At 45.0% G+C, this 20,821-nt stretch overlaps 1 protein-coding gene and 1 long non-coding RNA gene across 3 annotated transcripts; one reads left to right on the top strand and one right to left on the bottom strand.

The window, feature by feature from the left end:
• Nucleotides 1-945: 945 nt before the first annotated feature.
• On the top strand, nucleotides 946-19,608 carry Ccdc28a (coiled-coil domain containing 28A). Of its 2 annotated transcripts, none has more exons than XM_037200311.1 (6): nucleotides 946-1,123; nucleotides 3,631-3,830; nucleotides 8,832-8,995; nucleotides 12,883-13,037; nucleotides 14,007-15,958; nucleotides 19,028-19,608. In XM_037200311.1, the coding sequence occupies exons 2-5, from the start codon at nucleotides 3,673-3,675 to the stop codon at nucleotides 14,106-14,108; spliced, it is 579 nt and encodes a 192-aa protein (XP_037056206.1). In that variant the 5' UTR covers nucleotides 946-1,123; nucleotides 3,631-3,672; the 3' UTR covers nucleotides 14,109-15,958; nucleotides 19,028-19,608. The 2 variants fall into 2 exon arrangements, with proteins under 2 accessions (XP_037056206.1, XP_028716727.1); XM_028860894.2 differs by having other exon boundaries at nucleotides 950-1,123; nucleotides 15,936-15,958.
• LOC119086837 lies at nucleotides 14,625-19,241 on the bottom strand. Its single transcript, XR_005090203.1, has 2 exons — nucleotides 18,993-19,241; nucleotides 14,625-18,472 (listed from the first exon to the last, which is right to left on the bottom strand). It is a non-coding gene; the product is annotated as an uncharacterized LOC119086837 (long non-coding RNA).
• Nucleotides 19,609-20,821: the final 1,213 nt, after the last annotated feature.

Genomic DNA, 20,821 nt, shown 5'->3' with positions numbered 1-20,821 from the left:
TGTTAATTAGGTGAGCCAAAGGGGGGCTTTTGATTACTGGACTTCAATACTTTGGTAGCTGGACCTTGGTAGTCAGCCTCAGGAGGAGGAAATGGCCCCCAAAAAAGAAAATAAACCTTGGTGGCTAATTTTAGGAATGTAATCTAATTGTTTTTTAGCAGGACAGAGGGCATGGGGAGAAGGGTAAGGTCTGCCAGAGCCATGTTTGCCATGCTCTGGCTGGCTAGAGACCTTCCAGGAGCCTTCCCTCTCAACCCTCAATTCTTTCTCCCAGGGGTGAAGTGGAGAGTCAGAGAACATGATTGATTAGCCTTTCTGAATCTCAGATTCGGTTCTAAAACGGGGATTATGACACCCATCTCAAGGGACTGTCGTCAGGTAAACCCAGTCGGGGGTCACATATCCCTCATCCCAGCAGGTAAGAAGCGCGGGCCGGAAGATCACGAGTTCAAGGCCATCCCAGCAACACAGCCAGTTCTAGAGCCGCCTGGGCCGGAGGAGACCCTGTCGAAAAGAAAACTAAGACAGGCAGGCACACAAACAAACCCAACGCCCCCCCCCCCCCCAAAAGACCTGCAACGCTTGGACACGAGCTATTTACAGAATCCCAGTCCGGAGGCTCAGCCGCACAACTGTCGGCGGCTTTTCGAGCCACACTCAAGGTAGCCAATCGGAGAGGAGGATCCCATAGGCTCCGCCTTCAGGTGTGCTCGAACGGCATGCTGGGAACTGTAGTGCATGGGGGCGGTCGTTCACCGCGGTGGCTACCCGCTTCCGGTGAGGACCCTAGACAGCCAGCTCCCCCGAGGCCGGCGCAGAGGCAGAATCTGGAGTGACTAGAAACGACTTCTCTTTCCCGCGGCCGCCGGAGCCACCCGGGAGCCCTGAGCCCCAGGCTAAGCGATGCCAGCGACGCTAAGGGCCCGGGGGCGTGGCTTCCGCCTCACAGAGGGTCCCGCCCCGGTGACGTCACTTCCGTAAACAAAGGGCGCTGTGGAGGCGCCGGTCCCAGGCTGCTGACCCGGCTTGGCGATCCCGGGCTCTTGCTGCAGCTGTAGCAGAGGCTTTGGACGCTCTCGGACCCTTCCCCGTGAAGGAAGGGGGATCGCAGCCTCTTCCTCCGGTACGTAGTGGGGTGAGGGGGACCCCGAAGCCTGCTCCTTCGGGCCCCTCAGCACCCGCTCCGGTCACTGCTGGGTATTGATGGGTCATCATCGCTGATGGGTTGCGGAAGAGAGAAGGGAGATGAAGTGCAGTCCAGAGGCCCCCGCCTCGGTGGTCCTGGTTAGAAGCAAGGCCTCACATTCAGCCGTGAGCAGTTCGCCCTCTCTGGAACGGTCGGTCCCTGGTGCTTGCCCTACCAAAAGGATTTCAGGTCTCGTGACAGATGTTATCCCCCCCAGAAATGAGTAGTAAATCGCAAGCTTGTTCCCTCGGAGACCATTGGTTTATTTTCGATGCTTTTCGTGTTAACTGGTTTTTTTTTTTCTTATGTCACCAAATGTGTATTATTTAGCACTCTTAGATTGGAAGGTTAGTGTGTTTATGTGTATCATGAATTATACAGACAGATCCTCAGCTCTTGGAGACCTGCTCGGTCGTCTTTAATCTGCATTGCGTGTTAAACAAGTCCCAACTGATTCAAGGGGATTCACGATTGGTACCTGAGATTGATTAGAGACTGGACGTTGGACCCTTTCTCAAGAAAGCCGTCCATTAGATAGCAAAACAAAAACAAAAAAACAGAACCTCAACGTTGTCTTTACAATTCCCAAGTAATGCTTTTAGGAGTGACGGTTTCAGTCTTTTAAAATAGTCGTGCAGGATTAAAACTCTTTTAAGTTTTAAATTTTATTGGCTGTGTATGATGGTTTTACCTGCGTGCATACAGTGCCCCTGGAGGCCAGAAGAGGGCATTGGATACCTTGGAACTGAAATTACAGATTGTTGTAAGCCACCTTCTTGGTCCTGGAAATCAAATGAGTCCTCTGGAAGAGCATCCAGTGGCTCCTAACTGCTGAGCTGGCTCTCAAGCCCCATGGTATTTTTTTTTTTAAGACCTGACATTCATAATGCAATTGACAATTTAAAAAGAATGAATAGATATTCATATTTCTGATGACTTTGTGATCCATTAATAATTGAATTAAGAAAAATCCAGATCTAAACAGCCAGTCTTGTGGCATATGCCCATCATCCTAGCACTCAGGAGCAGAGGCAGGAGCATCATCACAAGCCGGAGGCCAGCATGGTTTACATAGTTATTTCTCAGCCAGCCAGGGACATAGAACAAAACTTTTTCTCAAAAAGAAAAGGTGAGGTGGTATACACTTTTGATGCCTTTAATCCCAGCATGCAGGCCACAGAGGCAGATGGATTTCTGGGAGTTCCCGGTAGGTAAGCCTAGTCGACAGAGCAAGATCCAGGCCAGTCAGAGCTACATAGTAACACCTTATATTTTTTAATTAATTATTTATTTTTATTTCGCATACATTGTTGTTTTAGCCATGGGTGATGGGTCCCAGGAATTGGAGTTACAGACAGTTGTGAGTTGCCATATGGGTGCTGGGAATTGAACCAGGGTCCTCTGGAAGAGCAGTCAGTGCTCTTAACCACTGAGCCATCTCTCCAGCCCCTAACACCTTATTTAAAATATAGATAGATAGATAGATAGTCAGATAGATAAGATCTGAGTATGGTGGTGCATAGCATACCAATATAATGTACATTACATAAGCCTCAAATTGCAGTTTAGATTATTGATGCCCTGATCTACACCTGTTTGAGTCTGGTTTGGAAGGGAGATTGAGAATCCAGCTAAAGCTCCAAGGAGGCTGGGGTTTTGCATGGGTGATTTATTTATATTGGCCACCTTATATAATGGTGGCTTCTTGAGATTAAGGGCTTTGTCTTATTCATTATTGTCTCCCCAGGACTGACGACAGTTCTGGCTTGTGGAGAAGAATCAGTAGATACTTAGAAGATATGTGAATAGAGAAAATTCTAAAAAATTTATTAGACAAAGACCTTTATGTATGGTGATATATTGTGTACCCTAATAAAATTGCCTGCCACTGATTAAACATAGAGGTGGCATACACCTTTAGTCCTATCATTCAGGAGGCAGAGATTCTTCTGGATCTCTGTGAGTTCAAGGCCACACTGGGCTACATGAGATTGATCCAGTATAGGAGAGAAAACAGAGCCAGGCAGTGGTGGCTTACACCTTTAACCCCAGCACTTGAGATCTCATACCTTTGCTTGGGAAACACACACATCTTTAATCCCAGGAAGTAATATGGCAGGACACAGAAAGGTATATAAAGTGTGAGGAAACAGGAACTCACTCTCTTTAGGCTGAGGATTTCATAGAGGTAAGAACTAGTGGCTGGCTGTTCTGCTTCTCTGATCTTTCAGCCTTCACCCTGATATCTGGTTCTGGATTTTTTATTAAAAGATCATCTAAGATTTGAACATTTGTGTGCATTAGCAAAATAAATTAGACATAAGGGATTCCTTGTCCTAACTTTAATGCCTTGAAATTCTTGTTCTTTTGGTCTTTGGAATGTGCCTTTGACTCTCTTTACATATTATAGCGTATAGCTGTAACCACTATCTTTCGATATTTAGGTCATACGAAGCTGGTGTTGATGCGTCGAAGAACTTAAAACAATGGAAGAGCGGAAAGTGAAGAGGAAGAGCCCCAAGTCTTTCAGTGCCCACTCTACTCAGGTTGTTAATGCCAAAAAAAATGCCATCCCAGCGAGTAAAAGCACAGGCTTTTCAAATCCCACGGCACAGTCAACTTCCCAGCGGCCAAAGTTAAAGAGGTGAGTTCATTCCTTTGACGTTTTCACAGTTAAGTGCTATTAAGTAGTTAACTTCTCTATCCAGCCTCGTTTCCTCTCATGGTTTGACTTTTCCCAGTGCTAGAGATTGAGTCCTCACACATGCAGTGCTCTGCCTCTGAGCCACAGTCTCAGCTCAGGCTTTGACTCTTATAGCAGTGACTGTGAGAGTTGTGTTTGAATAAATGTTCAGAAAGGTGTTTTTAGCCCCGGAGAGCTCGATCAGTTCGTAAAACTCCTGTCCTACAAACCTAAAGGCTTGAGTCTCATCCCTAGAACCCACATAAAAACACCTGGTAGCTCATTTCTCTTTTCCCAGCCTGGGGAACACAAGAGGATTCCTGGGGCCTGCTGGCCAGTCTGGTTTAGTTGGTGACCTCAAAGAAAGTGCTCCTGGGATAGCTCTAAGAGTATCCTATGACCTCACTTGCCTGCACACAAACAGGCACAGCCACACGGCCATGCACACCCTCATGCACAGATACACATATGCATAAAGAAAACACAATTTTTTTTTAAGATTTATTTATTTATTATGTATACAATGTTCTGCCTGCACGCGTCCCTGCAGGCCAGAAGAGGGCACCAGATCTCATTACAGATGGTTGTGAGCCACCATATGGGTGCTGGGAATTGAACTCAGAACCTCTGGAAGAGCAGTCAGTGTTCTTAACCTCTGAGCCATCTCTCCAGCCCAAGGAAACAAATTTTAATAAATGGAGTTTTGTAGTGTGTCTGTCTTCTTCTCTAGGAGGTGTTAACTGATGAAGTTATCTAGTAGATAAAAACTTCCAACTTTGAAAGAAGAAGAAAAGTACATTTGCTACACAGACACCTTAAAATCCCTAGTGGATTCTCTCCAATTGTAAAGAGAGTATGGGTATTGTGGGGATCTTTTTAAGCTGTACATTCCAGATCAGCAGGAGTGGGGCTTCACATGACCCTTTGTAATAAGCTCACAGGTGAGGTAATGGGCAGCTCTTGGAGTGTTTCTTGTCAAATTGACACAGCCCGGAGTCCTCTGGAAACTCAGATCTTCAACTGAAGCAATGCCTCCATCAGATCGGCCTGTAGGCAATTCTGTGGGGACGTTTTCTTGATTAGTTACTGATGTGGGAGGGCCCAGTCCACTGTGGGCAGTGCCACCCTTGAGGAGGTGGGTCTGGGTTGTATAAGAAAGGAGGCTGAACAAGAGAGTAAACAGAGTCCCTCCATGGACTGTGCTCCAGTTCCTTCCTGCAGGCTCCTACCTTGAGTTTCTGCCCCGACTTCCCTGCACAGTGGACTATGAACTGTAAGCCAGATCAACCCTTTCTTCCCTAGTTGCTTTCTGCCATGGTCTTTATGACAGTAAGAGGAAGCAGACTAAAACACTGAATGACGTGGTTTAATACCATATGAAATACCTGCCTAAAAACCACAGGCCAGTGGCTAAAGAGCTTGCCACACAAGCGTGAGGATCTGAGTTCGGATCCCCAGCATCCAGGTAAACCCAAGGTGTGGCAGTGCACATCTGGATCCCCAGCACCAACGGTATGGAGATAGGGGTCCCTGGGGCTTGTTGCTGAGCAGTCTAGTCAATGTGGCAAGCTCATGTTTGATGAGAGTCTATCTCAAAAAATAAAGTGGAGAGCAGCAAAGGAAGGGACCTGACATCGACCTCTGGCCTCCACACACACATGCACACACATGTACACACAACCATGTACATGCATGCGCTGCATAAAACACACACACACACACACACACACACACACACACACTATACAGGCCTTTCCTTGTGAAGAACCATTACTGACAGACTATGAGTTCTGTATTTTCTCCTGTTTTTTTGTTTGTTTTTGTTGTTGTGTTTTTGAGACAGTTATCTCACTAGGTTGCCTTGGCTGGCCTGGAACTCACTATGTAGACTAGCTTGGCCTTGAACACATAGGGCTCTCTCTTCTTCTCTTCCTCCAGAGTACTCAGATTAAAGATGTGCACCACCACTCCAAGTCCATTTTTTTTTTTTTTTTTTTTTAGATTTTCATTTTATTTGTATGGGTGTTTTGTCTTCATGTCTGTTTGTACATGTCTGAAGTCTGAATATCAGACCAAGGGTGTTGAATCCCTTGGAACTGGAGTTATAGGCAATTGTAAGCTGTCATGTGGATGCTCGTAATTGAACCCTCGTCCTCTGGAAGAGCAGCTAATGCTGGTAACCACTGAGCCTTCTCTCCAGCCTGAATTCTAAATTGCTTATGAGTTGTTAGTTTCTTTCTTTACCCCACCCCATCTATGTACCCTCCCAGGCCCTCACACAAAGGTGTATGTATACATACACATGCCCTGTTCACTGTATCCTCGTGTGTATAGCTGTGGGGATGAGGTCTTCATTCATTACTGTGTGAAAATTGAGTCCTGAGTCTCTGTATGTAGAGTACTGAATCCAGAATCTACAGTACTTGTTAAAGGCAATGCCAACACCTTTGGCTTTTTTTTTTTTTTTTTTTAAATTACACTCATGATATTAATCACATTTGTGGTATTCATAGATTACATTCACAGTATTCATTCAAATATATATATTTAATTTTAAATGTCAAATGTCATTTCTTGAAGGGGGTAGGAGGTCTTAATTACAGGCTTACAGCACAATGGGAGGACCCTGGAGGGCAGAAGTTCGCTACTGATGTTTTATAATCTTGCATCTAAGCTGTTAATGCCCATTATTCAGGATACACAGACAAGGAACTTCCCTTAGGCATTCTGGAGGGTGGAACCTGGCAGGGAATTAGCATTGGGAGGATATGAAGGTCAAGGTCTGCAAGAAAGGCAACAGTTACCCAAAACGGGGGCCAGGGCCCTGCAGGTCCCCCTTTTATTAAAATAATGAGCTTCTGACTTGGGTTGCGTGGGATGTCAGCAGGTCACCTTACCCGTCATGGAGACACCTGCCCAGGCCACACAGGTGCTCTCTCTTAGGTTGGTGAGTGCCCCTCAGGCATTACCCGTCTCTGAATACTCATTATCATACCGGCTCAATCGTGTATGAGCTGCGTGGTTAATTGCTGCCAAAGATCTCAAAGTGGCACTGGGCTTGCAGTCTGTGTATTCGATACAGAAAAGACCAACAGAGGTCCTATCTCAACCATAGCCAGTAGGCTAAAGGCAACTGAGCCATTCCCTTCCTTATCGAGCCATACTGTACGTTGGAGTCCTTGTAAGATAGTATCCCAAAAGCAACTGGAGCTTGAGTTTATAAATTTATAATTTTCAAAGCCAATCAAGATGTATATAACTACTGAATTAAATTTATCATGCCCAATAGAATGAAAGATTAACTAACTGTGGTAGCTACTTTTGTTGCCAGGGTCTCCACTGTGCTAGCTGTAGTAAGCAATTATAAAATGGTAATCCCAGTAACAGTAGCAGCGGTGTTCACCATTGTTATAACAGCAACAGTAACAGCAGCAATGTCAAATTCTCTTCTGGATTGTGTGGACATCCACTGGCATGGATACAACTCCAGGAACACGAACCGCCAAGGCCCGTTTTTCTTGATCCGAGCATGACTTTGGCTGACAGCTCTTCTGGAGAATCCAGTCTCATGGCTACAGTTCCTAGGCTTACATTAATGCTTGCCAAAGCTGGCCATATTGGGCTCTCAATCTCTATTGGCATCAGAAGGGTAGATTTTTTTCATGATGACCCATTAGGTCTCTGTCATGTTGGGCTTCAGCAGCAGCCACAGGGCACATTCCACCTTTGGCTTTTTAACCCTTACTTGGATAGCCCCCTTAGAAGTCTGGCTGGCTCTGTGCTGGGTGAACTCCTCTTTCTCTGTTTTTACGTAGGAGTATCCATGGCACCATCTCTCTAGTATCTGAGAGCCCAGTATGCGCAGATGTATGTGATAAGAATTCATCAAAGGGCTCCCAGATGTCTTTCTGTGGAAATAGCAGCCTGACTGAGGCTTGAAGGGTTCATGAGCAGTGGCCTGGCAAGATGCTGGGAAGTGAAGGATCTGAATGTGGATCCAGGACTCAGATCAGATGGCGAATATACTTCAAGGAGGCTAATACCATTAGGGGTCGGTTGTTTTGTTTTATTTGAACAGGGTGTCACAGGGGTGGGGTGAGTGTCCCTCACTGTCCTTGGACTCACTGTGTTAAATCATGCTGGTCATCCACTGGCCTCTGCCTCCTTCCTCTGCATCTGGATTAAACGTTTGAATAACTACACCAAAGAAAAGCAGGGCTTCTGAAGGGTATTGGATTAAGGCAGGCCTTAGCTCTTGAAGGCTTAAATTAGGCAGTTTTTAGAAATGGATTTGTCTGCCTCTTTGGTAGGAAAAGGAGAGCAGGGACCATACACAGGACCAGGTGGGCCATCTGGGAAGATGTGGGGAGCCGTTAGGTCAAGGCACAGGATGGTGGCAGTGGCTAAGGAGAGCATAGATAAGTTAGAGTACGGTTACTCAGTTGGGCTTCCAAACTGCATGAGGGGCTCCGAGGAGGGTGGCAGGATTCAGAATGCTACCAGGCTCTTGATTCTGGATTTTAAATGTCTTTCTCCTAAGCCCACGCACGCCTGGCATGCTGTCTTCAGAGCAGAAACCCCGAAAGACTCACCCAGCTCTAAATCGTTTAAGGATAACATTTAGAAAGGGGAGTGTGTGGTGTGTTTTACTGAGAAACGAAATGTACAAAATAGAATACTGAAAAGATTTACCAATTTTCTTTTCAATCTAACAAGGTAGCATATTGCATAAACGTACTAACTAAACTTTTGACATTTCTCAGTGGTTACACTTTATGTATTTGAGATTTTTCACCACCTGTTTTTGTTTGTCATTGGCTTGAGGTTTCAAATTAGTATTGACTTCCTTCTGATTTCTTGTTTTCAAAGAAAAAAATGTTCATCTGTTTAAGAAGTTAGGCAGGAGTTTAACCTAGAACACCCTGGGAGATCTAACTGGAGTCAATTGTGTCGTCTCCGCAGAGTGATGAAAGAGAAGAACAGACCGCAAGCAGGAGAAGGGAAGGGGGCTCAGTCCACCCCCATCCAGCACTCCTTCCTCACGGACGTCTCCGATGTCCAGGAGATGGAGCGCGGCCTCCTCAGTCTGCTGAATGATTTCCACTCTGGAAAGCTGCAGGCGTTCGGTAAGCCGCCGGTGTGCCCGCTCTTCATGCCTCGTCTTAGGATGTTTGCAGCCTGTGTTCTGGATGTTTCTTTCTCCCTGTTGTCTGGTTGGTTCTTGTGTGTGCGCGTGAAAGCCAGAGGACAGACGACCTTGGGCGTCATTCCTTAGCACCCCCCACCCACCTCCACCTTGTTGTTCGAGGGTCTCTCAAAGAATCCTTTTCTCTTGTTAAAAGGCAAAGGGATGCTGGATGTGGTGACTCGGGCCTGCAATCCCAGTATCTAGAAGGGAGAGGCTGGAGGGTGAGAGGTCCAAGGTCATCCTCAACCACATAGGGAGTTTGAGGCCATTCTGAACCATCTGAGCCTGTCTCAGGACAAGCATGCCCAGAGAAGGCTGGGTATGTATGTGGCCTTGTTGGTAGTTGATGATTGCCTGGTGCTTACAAAGTCCTCTGTTTGACACCCAGCACTACATAAAGCCCAGCATGGGAGCACACAGCTCTAATCCCACTTCTCGGGAAATAGAGGCAGGAGAACCAGACAGATCAGAGACATCCTCAGCTACACAGTGGCTTTGGAAGCAACGTGGGCTACACGAAACCTGCCTCAAAAACAAACCAACAAAACACACACTCAGGTGTCGGGAGAGAGGGAGAGAAGGGGCCACGAAATATATAGACATAAAATTTAAGGATTTTAGATTTCATTGTCATGGAATATAATTTGCTTTCTAAAATTATTGGGGGATTTTTTAAAGGATGTTTTTGGGGCCCGAGAGATGGCTTAGTGGGTAAGACAGTTAGCCGCCCAGCCATGAGGACCTGAGTTTGTACCCCAGCACCTGTGTTAAAACGCTGGGCATGGCTGGGTGTGGCGGCGCACGCCTTTAATCCCAGCCCTCGGGAGGCAGAGCCAGGCGGATCTCTGTGAGTTCGAGGCCAGCCTGGTCTACAGAGCAAGATCCAAGAAAGGCACCAAAGCTACACAGAGAAACCCTGTCTCTGAAAAACAAAACAAAACAAAACAAAAACTGAGCATGGGCACAAGCAGGCCTGTGACTCCAGAGACACAGGAAGCAGATTTCTGGGGCTTGCTGGCTGTTGGCCTTGGTCCAGGTTCACTGAAAGACCCTGTCTTAAAGGGATAAGGCATAGTGGTGGGACAGGACCCCTACACCCTCCTGGCCTCTGCATGCCAGTCTGCACAGGTGCATTCCGGCATACTATATAACACCACCACACAAGGGAAGGTCAACCGAAATGTTAAAGTAGGATTGCTGGTAGGGAATAACCATCCTGAAGTCTAATTTAAATTAGGTTCTCTGTCCCTATATATGGCCTTTTATGCCCCTTCCTTCTTTTGAAGGCAACCTAATCCATTTCTGAAAAACAAAACCATATCATATAATTTATCTACTTAAATAATAGGGGAAGTCTTTATCCGCTAAACCAATTTAGGCTTAGTGTATTCAATTTGCTTTTATTTTTGGGAAGTGTCTTGCTATGTGTGTAGCCTGGCTATCCTGGAGTTCATCTTCGGCCTCAGCTTTCCATGCACTGGGAATTTTCCCCTTTTGAAGCAGGGCCTTGTATTGCTCAGGCTGGCTTTGAACTCGGTGTGTAGCTGAGGATGACCTTGAACTTCTGATTTTCCCATTGCCATCTGTCTCCCACCGCTAGGATTATAGGCACATGCCATGACACCCTGTTTATGCATGCTGGAAGTTGAACTCTGGTCTTTGTGACTGCTACACAAGCATCCTGCCAACTGAGTTACATTCTCATCCTGTTGACTGGTTTTTTGAGGCAGGGTCTCATGTATTGTAAGCTAGCCTTGAATGCATTGTGTAGCAGAGGCTCCTCTTCAATCCTTAATCTTCCTGTCTCCACATTCCAAGTGCTGAAATAGAGAAGTGGGTCACCGCACCAGCTCCAGTTTTATTTGTAATAGGAGTATCCTGAATGCTTTCTTTGGTTTCTTGTTTTGTTGGCCATTTATGGGAGAATCTTTTTTCTTTGGGCCTCCCACAGCAGTAGACATTATCTTTCAGTTTTTTTCCAGTCAAGTGAAATGTTTTTAAATGGCCATCAGATTTGAATTTCTGTGTCTACTTGTTAAGTAGTTGGATTGCTCTCGTCAGGGCCTTTACATAGTTTTCAGTCTGGAAATTTCTTTCTTTGTCATTGTCAAGAGTCCTCTGTATGTTTTGCCTGTAAACGATCCATTTTTTTCTGACTTATTTTTCCAGATATATTTGTCTTTAGATGTTGTGATAGTCTATTTAATCCTGTAAAGTTCTTGATTTTTGTGTACTCACATCTTTTTTCTTCTGTGGTTCCTGGGTCTTTAGTCCTTAGTAATACTTATATTTGACAAAGAAGCCAGGCTCAGGCCTGTAATCCCAGTACTGGGGAGACTGAGGCAGGAGAATCCTGAATTCAAAGCCAGGCTGGATTACATAGGAGCCCCTGACTCCAAAAGAAGGAGCATTATTTCCTTCACAGACGTGTTCCGCCACCTCATGCTCCACACCAACAGCACGGCATCCCAGAATGTTTTCACACCTTCCTCTCTTCCCTGCTCACTCTTCTCAGTGGCAATCTCTGTACTTCTTTTACTTAGCTTCCTCCCTTCAGTTCAGGTCATTAATGGTGGTTTTTTTGTTTTAACAACTTAACGCCTAAGAGCCCACCACCACCACCACCACTTTATCTGTAAACTGTGGGCCTTTATCTGGACATGCAAGGACTGGGTCTTTCCTCATGGCTCCCTCCAGGGAATCACTAAGCCTTTCTTAGCTGCCATTGATCTTTCGCCCTTCAAAACCCATCCTTTTTATCTTAGGAAGCTTCTGTTGTCTCCTGGCAGGCCATCTAGGTCTGCCTTCCTCTCCATTTTCCTCTGTCAGGTCTGCATCTCTTTATTCATTCATTCATTCGTATTCTCACTCATTCTCTTGCTCCCTCTCTCCCCCTCCCCTGCCCCTCCTCCCCTCTCCCTCTCCCTCTCGCCACATGAACACATATCTCTTCAGGATGAATGCTGATACACACACTTAGGATGCCACGCCTGGCTCATTTCAGCGCCAGCTGAATTATAGTGTACTTCTGCAATATATGTAGGGAAAACGGTGGGTTTTGTTTGTTTGTTTGTTTGTTTTAAGTACCAAGAGGTTGCAGATGCTGCACTTAAACCAGATGAAGATGTAGACTATGTCATGTGTATATATGTTAGTTGTTCTGGGCAGATAAAATCACTATGCTGGACTTAAGAAATAATGAGACCCATGCCTTAGTGAAGTTGTCTTGCATTACCATGCATATGATTGAAAATATCATTACACTGTGTCATGTATAATCATCACACTTCATAAATATTTGCATTTCTGTTTCCTAAAGGAAGAATATATAATTGGCTGGAAAAATAATTTGTGGTTGAAATTCTTAGACAAGTCCTTATTTTACTCAGAGTACTACAAAATGTTGGCTTTCCAGTTCAACTGGCAGGTGTCAAAGTGGACATAATTATGGCGTTACTGCTTTTGTATACAGTGGAAGGAAAAACATGTCTTCCCTACTTAAGGAGTGACTTTGCTTTAATATTTTATGCCTGATTTTATTTTAGGGCCCAGGAATATTTCTTAGGTGGTCATTGTTTCCCTGGCCAATAATTATATTTGTTCCCAACAGTGAAGAAGCCAAGACAGGAAGATTGTGAACCAGCTTGGCTACACTGTCTCAAAAAAATAGAGGATTTATGATCACACAAAGAAAACAATTATTAGCAAGCCAATTTACAAACAAAGAAAATGGATTTCTTTTGCGCACCTGGAATTGAAAAGCTGTTTCTCAAGGGTTATAGGCTTTAACACTAATCTTTGTTAATGTTCTGGAATGTTCCCCAGGAAATGAATGTTCCATAGAACAGATGGAGCATGTCCGGGGAATGCAGGAGAAATTAGCTCGCTTGAACTTGGAGCTGTATGGGGAGTTAGAGGAGCTGCCCGAGGATAAGCGGAAAGCGGCCAGCGATGCCAACCTGGACAGACTTCTGTCTGACGTGAGTGGAGTGCTCTCTGTTGTCTAAAAACATCTTCCAGCAACACCACCCACATGTCAGTCATCATATACATGTACTGTATATATGTGGTTCATATATATCATTTATCATCTACATATATATTCAGTGTTTGCAGTCATCCACACCGTCTAATTCTAGAACATTCTCTTTACCTCCTAAAGAAGCCTGTGCGTTAGTCTCTCCTCCCCATGCCCTAGCAACCCCTCATGTACTTTTCTCTCGGTGAACTGGCCTCTGTGGCACTTCATACACCGTGTGCCCTCACGGGGGTTCGCTTAGTTCTGTGTCCTCAAATTTCACCTCTGTTACACTGGACTCCCCTTAGAGAAATACAGTCTAAGAAATGCTTACACTTAGATTTGTGGAAGCATGTATTCTCATAATCCCGGCAAACTTCTGAAGGCCCTGCTTGCTTCTGTACATTTTTACATACGTGCCTGTATTCTGTAGAGACCTTATCCATAGGCAGATCCTAAGTCCATAGAAGACACCAGTCAGAAGACCTTTGCCTGCCTGGATGGTTACTTCATTTTAAATATAGACCAGTGTTGGTCTTAACAGCAATTGAGAACATTTCCATCTGTCAGTCTAGAGCTACCGTAACAGAGCACCGCAGACTGGAGTTTGAACACTAGAAATTTATTTTCTCACAGTTCTGGGAGCTAGAGTTGGAGATCCAAGTGTTGTGTAAGGCTTCAGTTCTCCATGGTGGGTGGCCATCTTAATGCTCATGGAATTCTTCTCCTGTGCACATCTTGTTAAGGTCCTGTTGAACTAGGTCCTCTCCACTGACCTCATTTAACTGGATTACCTCTTTAAGGCTCTGTCTCCAAATACCCACATATTCTGACTATTCTGACTGACAGCTAGGATGTATGAGTTGGGGATGGAGTGGGGCACTACTCAGCCCATAACATCTTGTAAATTTGCCTCTTAAACCTTTTTTAGGGGGCTGAGAAGCTGACTCAGCGACTAAAAGTACTTGCTGCTCTTGCAGAGGACCCAGAATCTGTTGCCAGCACCCACATGGCGGCCCTCGACCGTCTGTAGCTCCAGTTCCGGAGATCTGAAGCCGTCCTCTGGCCTCTGAGGGCACACCTCTGTGGTGCACATGCTTACATGCGGGCAAAACACTCATACCCATAAAATAAAAATAAATAAATCTTTCCAGCCTTCTTTAGGGAGCTAGGGAGAGGGCTCAGTCAGTCAAGTTCTTGCTGCTCCAGCGTGAGGGCCTGAGTTCAGATCCTCAGTGCCTGGAGAGGTGGGGATACGAAGATCTCTGGGCTTACTGGCCACCCATTCTTGCTGAATTTGTGAGCTCCAGGTTTGGTGAGAGATCCTGTCTCAGAAAACTAAGGTGGAGAACAATTGAGGAAGACACGAAACGTTGACCTCTGGCTTGCACGTGTGCAGATGCACACACTTGCACGTGTGCACGTACAAAACCTTTGTAGAACAAAGGGAAATAAATAAAAACTGACTTCAGCGTATTTTAGCTTCATATTCATAGCTTGTCATTGTTCACCAGTGACAAGAGTTTTTTTCTGCTGCTTTTCTTCACTCTTTTTTTTTTTTTTTTTAATTTAAATAAATATGAGGCAGCTGTCAACACAGGGTTTCCCGATGTAGTTCAGGCTTTCTTGGAAGTCATTCTGTAGACCAGGCTGGCCTCAAACTCAGCCAACCTCCTCTGCCTCCTAAGTGCTGGGATTAAAGGTCTGCGCCACCTCCTCCTGGTGTCTACCCACGCTCTTCAAGCTTTAAGCCTAGAAGATTAGCAGTGCATGCTTGTAATCCGAGCACTTGGGAACTGGATGAGGAGGAACAGGAGTTCAAGGTTAGCCTCATGTACATGAGACCTCTCGCAGAAACAAACAAAAATCCCTTCAAGCCTGTTCTTTTAAACGTCAAGTCTGCCATATAACATTCAGTGTCACAAGTTCATGCTTTGTGCTTTATTTCTATTAAATAGAAGCTTAATTTCTGCACTTTTGGTGCATTTAGGAAAATGCTGTATCTGGGCAAAAAAGACACTGAATTTGAAGCCAGGAGGCATAGTGCAAGGCTCACATCAGTGTTCTTCTTGGTAACAGTGAACTTCGTTACCAAGTCTAGTTAACCTACCTACTTACCTTCTTTTCTTTTTGAAACTGTTTTGAGTTACTGGAGATTAAGCCGAGGGCCTCATGAATGCAAGACAAGCACTCCACCACTAAGCTACAGACTCAGCATTTCTGTACTTTATATTTCTCCATCTAAAGTTAAAGATAGTGTGGTCTGAATGTCTGTATCCTTCTAGAAATCATACTTTCAAGTTCTCCCCCTGAAGGCGGTGCACCAAGAGACAGGTCTTTGGAAGGTAATTAGGTCAAGAGCGAGTTTAGTATCCTGGGAAAAGAGGCTGGAAAGAGACACCCCACTGCTTCCCTTTTGTGAGGACATAGTACAAGGTGCTGTTCTGTTAGCCAGACACGGGCTCTGTTGGCTTCTTAATCGTGGATGGCTGGTCTCGAGAGCCATTAGAAGTGGGTTTTTCTACAAACCACTAATTTAATGATATTTTGTTAGAGACTCTTTCAGAAAGGAATAACAAACAGTAGAGATTACTGCCATTATAGGTGATTCTAAGAACACTTGCACAGCTCTAGTCTTCAGCATTTGCTTCCCCTCTAAGTTCTTCCATTCAGGCTGCAGCTACTTCATAGTTATTTTATAAAAAGGAATTTCTCAACCTAGAAAATTTAAAAATTTTAGATAATTTGCTCATTCAGTTAAAGAAAACCTACATGAAGCTATTTTAAAACATGGTTTACAGTGACCTACTAATATTTATCTTGTCAAAACTAATATTCAATTTGTTTCTTTGTGTTGCAGTTAGAAGAATTGAATTCTTCTATGTATCCTTTGCCTGCTATCAACAGTAAAGTTCATAATCTGTAGTTCCGGGGAAATAATTCCTACCATACCTTATTTTACTACTAGGACTATGTGTCTTCCATTTTACTCTCCAAATCAAATTGTTTCATTGTTTTGTATGCTGAAATTCTGTGTCTGGTTTGTTCTTTGCTTTATATTGTTTTCTTATTTTTTCAAAAGAAATTTAATTACTACTTTTCAAGTCATGAAAATTGTGTATTGGACTATAAGAATTATTTTGACTCTTAGATTCTGAGACTACCTAGCAGATATCCAAAGATATGCTTAATAGTATTACTTGAGGTGTATAAAATTGAAAGTCAGGTACCACTAAACCACAACTTTCAAGGGTCCTTTCACAGATGTTGACATGGCATCTCCATGCCAAAGCTAGGGCAGTGTAGGAATACCTTGTAGGAAAACACCCAAGTCACAGGTAGGTTATTTTAATTTTGATATTTCAGTCTAAAACAATGACTTAAGGAACTTTTCAGACTTTTTCTTTTAATGTATTTGTCAACACAGTTGCTAATACACAAGAATAACAGGAATCAACCCTGCCTTCAACCTGCTTTCACATGAGAAGGAAACTTTCTTTGAACATGATAATGGCATGAGATAGGACTTCTGAAATGTGGTTCACACTTAAATAATGGGACATTTCACACGTCCTTTAACATCTCCAAGGGGCTTCTGTAATACTAGCTGCTTTGGGTAATGGTATATATGAGGAAATTTCTAAACTATAGGATATACAGATGTTAGGGTAGCAAGTCTGAATCCCGCTGTATCGTTTTATACTGTTACTAACTGCTCAGCCTTGGTGATGGTATATATGAGGAAATTTCTAAACTATGCAGAATATACAGACTTTAGAGTAGCAAGTCTGAATCCTGCTGTATCGTTTTATACTATTACTAACTGCTCAGCCTTGGTGATGGTATATATGAGGAAATTTCTAAACTATAGAATATACAGATGTTAGGGTAGCAAGTCTGAATCCCGCTGTATCGTTTTATACTGTTACTAACTGCTCAGCTGTGCAGTAACAACCATTAAGTCTGTGCTTTTGCGTTGAGTGTGGACGTGACCATGAACTCCACTTGCCATTCTTAACTAGGTGTCAGCTCTTACCACGTCTGCTCCCGTCTTTCCTTCATTCTCTGTATGACACTGAAGGCACTTAGAACCTGGTTCTTCAGTGTTTTGACTTTATGTTCTGACTTGAGCTTCAGTATTCAATACGGGAGCCACGAGCTGTATGGCTGTTGAGCATATGATGTATTTAGCTAGTGAGAATTAAAATAGGCTTCGACTGTAACAAGGACAGTGAATTTCAGACATGAAAAAAAAGACCCCAACATTTCAATTGTGATTGCATGTTGAAAGCATTGCTGCTCTGACTTCATTTGGTTATTTTGAGACAAGGTCTCCATGAGATACCCCCAGGCTGGCCTCCATCCTAAGATACCCCTGCCTGTGCCTTTTGAGTGCTGGAGTCGCAGGAATGTGTATTCTACCATGCCTGATTTGAGTTTTTAAAAGAACTATATCTGGACAGAGCCAGCAGGATGGTGCTTGTGTAGCCTGGGGACCCGAGTCTTACCACCATGACCCAGGTCAGACTCAGGGAGAGAACGGGCTCCACAAATCTGACCTTTGAGCTCCACACGCACTGTGGCATGGCCACATACACAGTACATTAAAATTTTAAATTGAAATCTATCTGAGTAAATAACATATTTAAATGAATGTCACCTGTTTTTCCTTTTAACTCAGTGTTAGCACCTTAAAAACCGTATCTGTAGGTTACATTACATATTTCTCTAGACTTCAGCCATTGCCATTGAATTAATCTTCTTAAAGTGTCACTTTTTTCTCTTCTTGTTTTGTTTTGCTTTTCAATCAGGATCCCCTTCTACAGTCCAGGCTGGCCTAGCACTCACTGTGTGGTGCAGCCTGGCCTTAAACTTGCAGCAATCCTCCTGCCTCGCTCCCCCACCGGTGGTTTCATACATTGGCTCTTGCCAATGCTTTTTTATTGTTATTCTTTACCATGGTCACCTTTTTTATAGGCTTTTTCCAGGCGATCCCAGCACATACATCACGTTAGAGTTTTTGTTCCCGCCGAGCTGTGTCCTTCGATGTCTCGGAGCACATCATGCTCATTCTTGCCAGGGTGTCCTTCGTTCAGCCTGTAGTTCTGATGCAGACACACTCCGGCCTTTTCCCCCTCCTCTCTGTCAGACAGGTGACATCCGTGCCGACTGACCACTCCTGTCCAACGCTCGGTTTGTACCTGGAGGCTCGCAGTCTGCCCCTCACTGTCGGGTGGTTTTTCTGTGTTAAATCTCAAACCTCCCCACTAGCCAGGAGTACTTTGGATGGCCATGCCTTTGTATGCTGTTACGACCTCTCCATATATGCACCGCGGGCTCGGAGCTGTCCTCGGTGTCTCCACTGTTTGAACTGGGCAACAGCTAAGCAGTTTAAGACTAAGGAAAATGAAAGGTAGTCGTGAGAAGGGGTAAGGACACATGCAGAAATTCTGTTTTAGCCAGTTTTTTGAAGGATGGTTAAGATTATATAAAAGGTTACAGAGTTGTGATAATTTTTTCAGGTTTGGCTTTATAAGGAAATTGTTTCCCCAAACGTATACAGCACACAGCATGTATACAGCACACAGAGCACGTATGACCCAGGCCAGAAGAGGGCACCAGATCTCATTACAGATGGTTGTGAGCCACCATGTGGTTGCTGGGAATTGAACTCAGGACCTCTGGAAGAACAGCCAGTGCTCTTAACCTCTGAGCCATCTCTCCAGCCCCAAATGTTTCTAAGCTTCGAATTATACATTATACATTATACATTGAGCCACTGTCCAAACTTGTTGACAACACGACAGCATTCCCTTTATGCCTCCCCTGCTCTCCCTTCCTCCCTCCTTCCCTTATCCCATTTCTTCTGTTTCCCGGGTACTGAGTGGAAATTCCTGACCTTTAAAGAAGTACTCACTTTAAAATGAAAACCTTCTTAACTGGTGACTCCAGACAGAAGCTGCATTTGGCAGACGCGCAGGAAGTTCCCAATCCGTCCACCAGCTAACGCGGCGGCGCGTGCAGCCTGCTCTGGGGGATTCGCAGAGAAGCGGCAGCCATTGCTTTTCCAGCCGAGTCCTGTCGCACAATCATCTTCCCCAACAACATTCAAGTGCTGAGAGCGCAAGTGCAGTGATTGTGTTCACACGCCCGCCCGCCTGCCCGCGCTTCTAGTCCACGTGCTTGCTGTAATTCCCCCTGCGGAGGGCGTGGCCTGGCTGCAGGTCGGTCCGGAAGTGGGATGCAGTGGGATGCGGAGTGTGCTGCTGAGTTTTCTTCTGTTGCCTTAAGGTTCTACTTGAAATGCTCTGTGCTAAACCTTCGGTGGGGCTGAAGGATGTGCCCTGCGACCACCACACCGGCCGAGTCCTGGTCACACGGTGGCGGTGCACGGGCCTCCTGTGGCAGCCCAGCTTTCAGTTTACGTCAGACAATCAGTACACACGCAGGTGTGTTTGCCAATGGCCAGTGACAAATGTTTAATAAGTATTTGTGAGATTCGCTATTTTTAATAAAGTGGTTGTTTTAAATGATGGTCTCTGTTGTCTGTTTGGAGGCCCCGGTGGTCGTCAGTCTGGAAACAAGGATACAATCCTCCAAAGTAAACTGCATGTATAATAATGTGAGGATTTTGTGCCATCTCTGCGAATTCTGTACCTTTTGCGTATTTAAATACTGTTTCATGAAAGTACATGGCTTTAGAGCTAGAGCTTGATTTGGATCCGCATTCTTCCCCTTGGCTTTCTATCATGTATTCACTCGGGTTGAGTTCAACTTTCCTTTCCAATGTAGCATGCGAGGATTTCCCAGCTGGTAGTGGTTGCCAGGAAGGCTCGGTAGATACAGCCTCACTACCTTTCCCTCCTTTGTCTCAGAGATGCGGACTCAGGAGAGACACTAGGCAAACACTGTCACTGACCTGCACCGGCCACTCTTTTTCAAAAAATGTTCTCAAAACTTGACAATTTCATGTATGCATATTGTGTCTCGATGATGCCACCCCCAGCTCCCTCCTTCCTCTCCTCCCGAACCCCTTAGTACTTCCCACCTTCAAGTCCTTGTTAAATTTTATTTTTATAACTCACTGGGTCCAGTTAGTGCTTCCTATACATGTATGGCTGTGTATGCATGGGCAGCCTAGAAGCAGCCACACCCCCAACAGCCATGGGTTGTGAATAGCTCTTCAGCTGTGGGCGACGCCTCCTGAGCCGCTCTCTCATCCACGGGGAGTATTGACTGGCTTGATTGATCTAACAGGTAACCCTAGTGCAGCGAGCTCATTAGTACAGTCGCCGTGCCGTGTCTGGAGGAGAGCCTTTCACAGCATCCCTCCCACCCTCCGCCTTCTTTCTTACTGCCGCTGTTTCCATGATGTTCCCTGAGCCTCGGGGGACTCGATAATAAATGGCTTGTTTAGGGCTGAGTCCTCAATGTCACCTACTCTCAACACCTTAATCAGTTATGAGGTTGCTGCCCATTGCAGAGCCAAACTCTGACCAGGGTTAGAGCAGCACTGATCTCGGGATAGAAACATTTGGAAACAATAATCAGTACTCCCCTAGGACCCAGAACCTCTTCAGCCATGGGCTTTTGACCAGGTTTACAGCGCTAGACTTGAATTCCCTCCTTTGGAGCAGGCCTCGAATCCAACCCAAAAATGGTTGGTAAGCCCATAATAGTCATGCCGTTATTGCTCTGGTAGGCACATCTTGTTTGGCGGGGTAGTAGTATAGTATGTAAGTCTGT

Source organism: Peromyscus leucopus, chromosome 8a (genome assembly GCF_004664715.2).
Source record: "Peromyscus leucopus breed LL Stock chromosome 8a, UCI_PerLeu_2.1, whole genome shotgun sequence".
In the NCBI taxonomy this organism is placed as follows: domain Eukaryota; kingdom Metazoa; phylum Chordata; class Mammalia; order Rodentia; family Cricetidae; genus Peromyscus; species Peromyscus leucopus.
Note: the sequence above shows the minus strand (reverse complement) of the source record. Positions and strands in the feature narration are given on the sequence as shown.

Excerpts from the sequence above, each read along its gene's own strand:
- Ccdc28a (XM_037200311.1), top strand. The coding sequence starts at position 3,673 with ATGGAAGAGCGGAAAGTGAAGAGGAAGAGCCCCAAGTCTTTCAGTGCC. Across the intron at positions 3,831-8,831 it reads CAGCGGCCAAAGTTAAAGAG|AGTGATGAAAGAGAAGAACA; the intron begins GTGAGTTCATTC and ends TCGTCTCCGCAG. Across the intron at positions 8,996-12,882 it reads TGGAAAGCTGCAGGCGTTCG|GAAATGAATGTTCCATAGAA; the intron begins GTAAGCCGCCGG and ends AATGTTCCCCAG.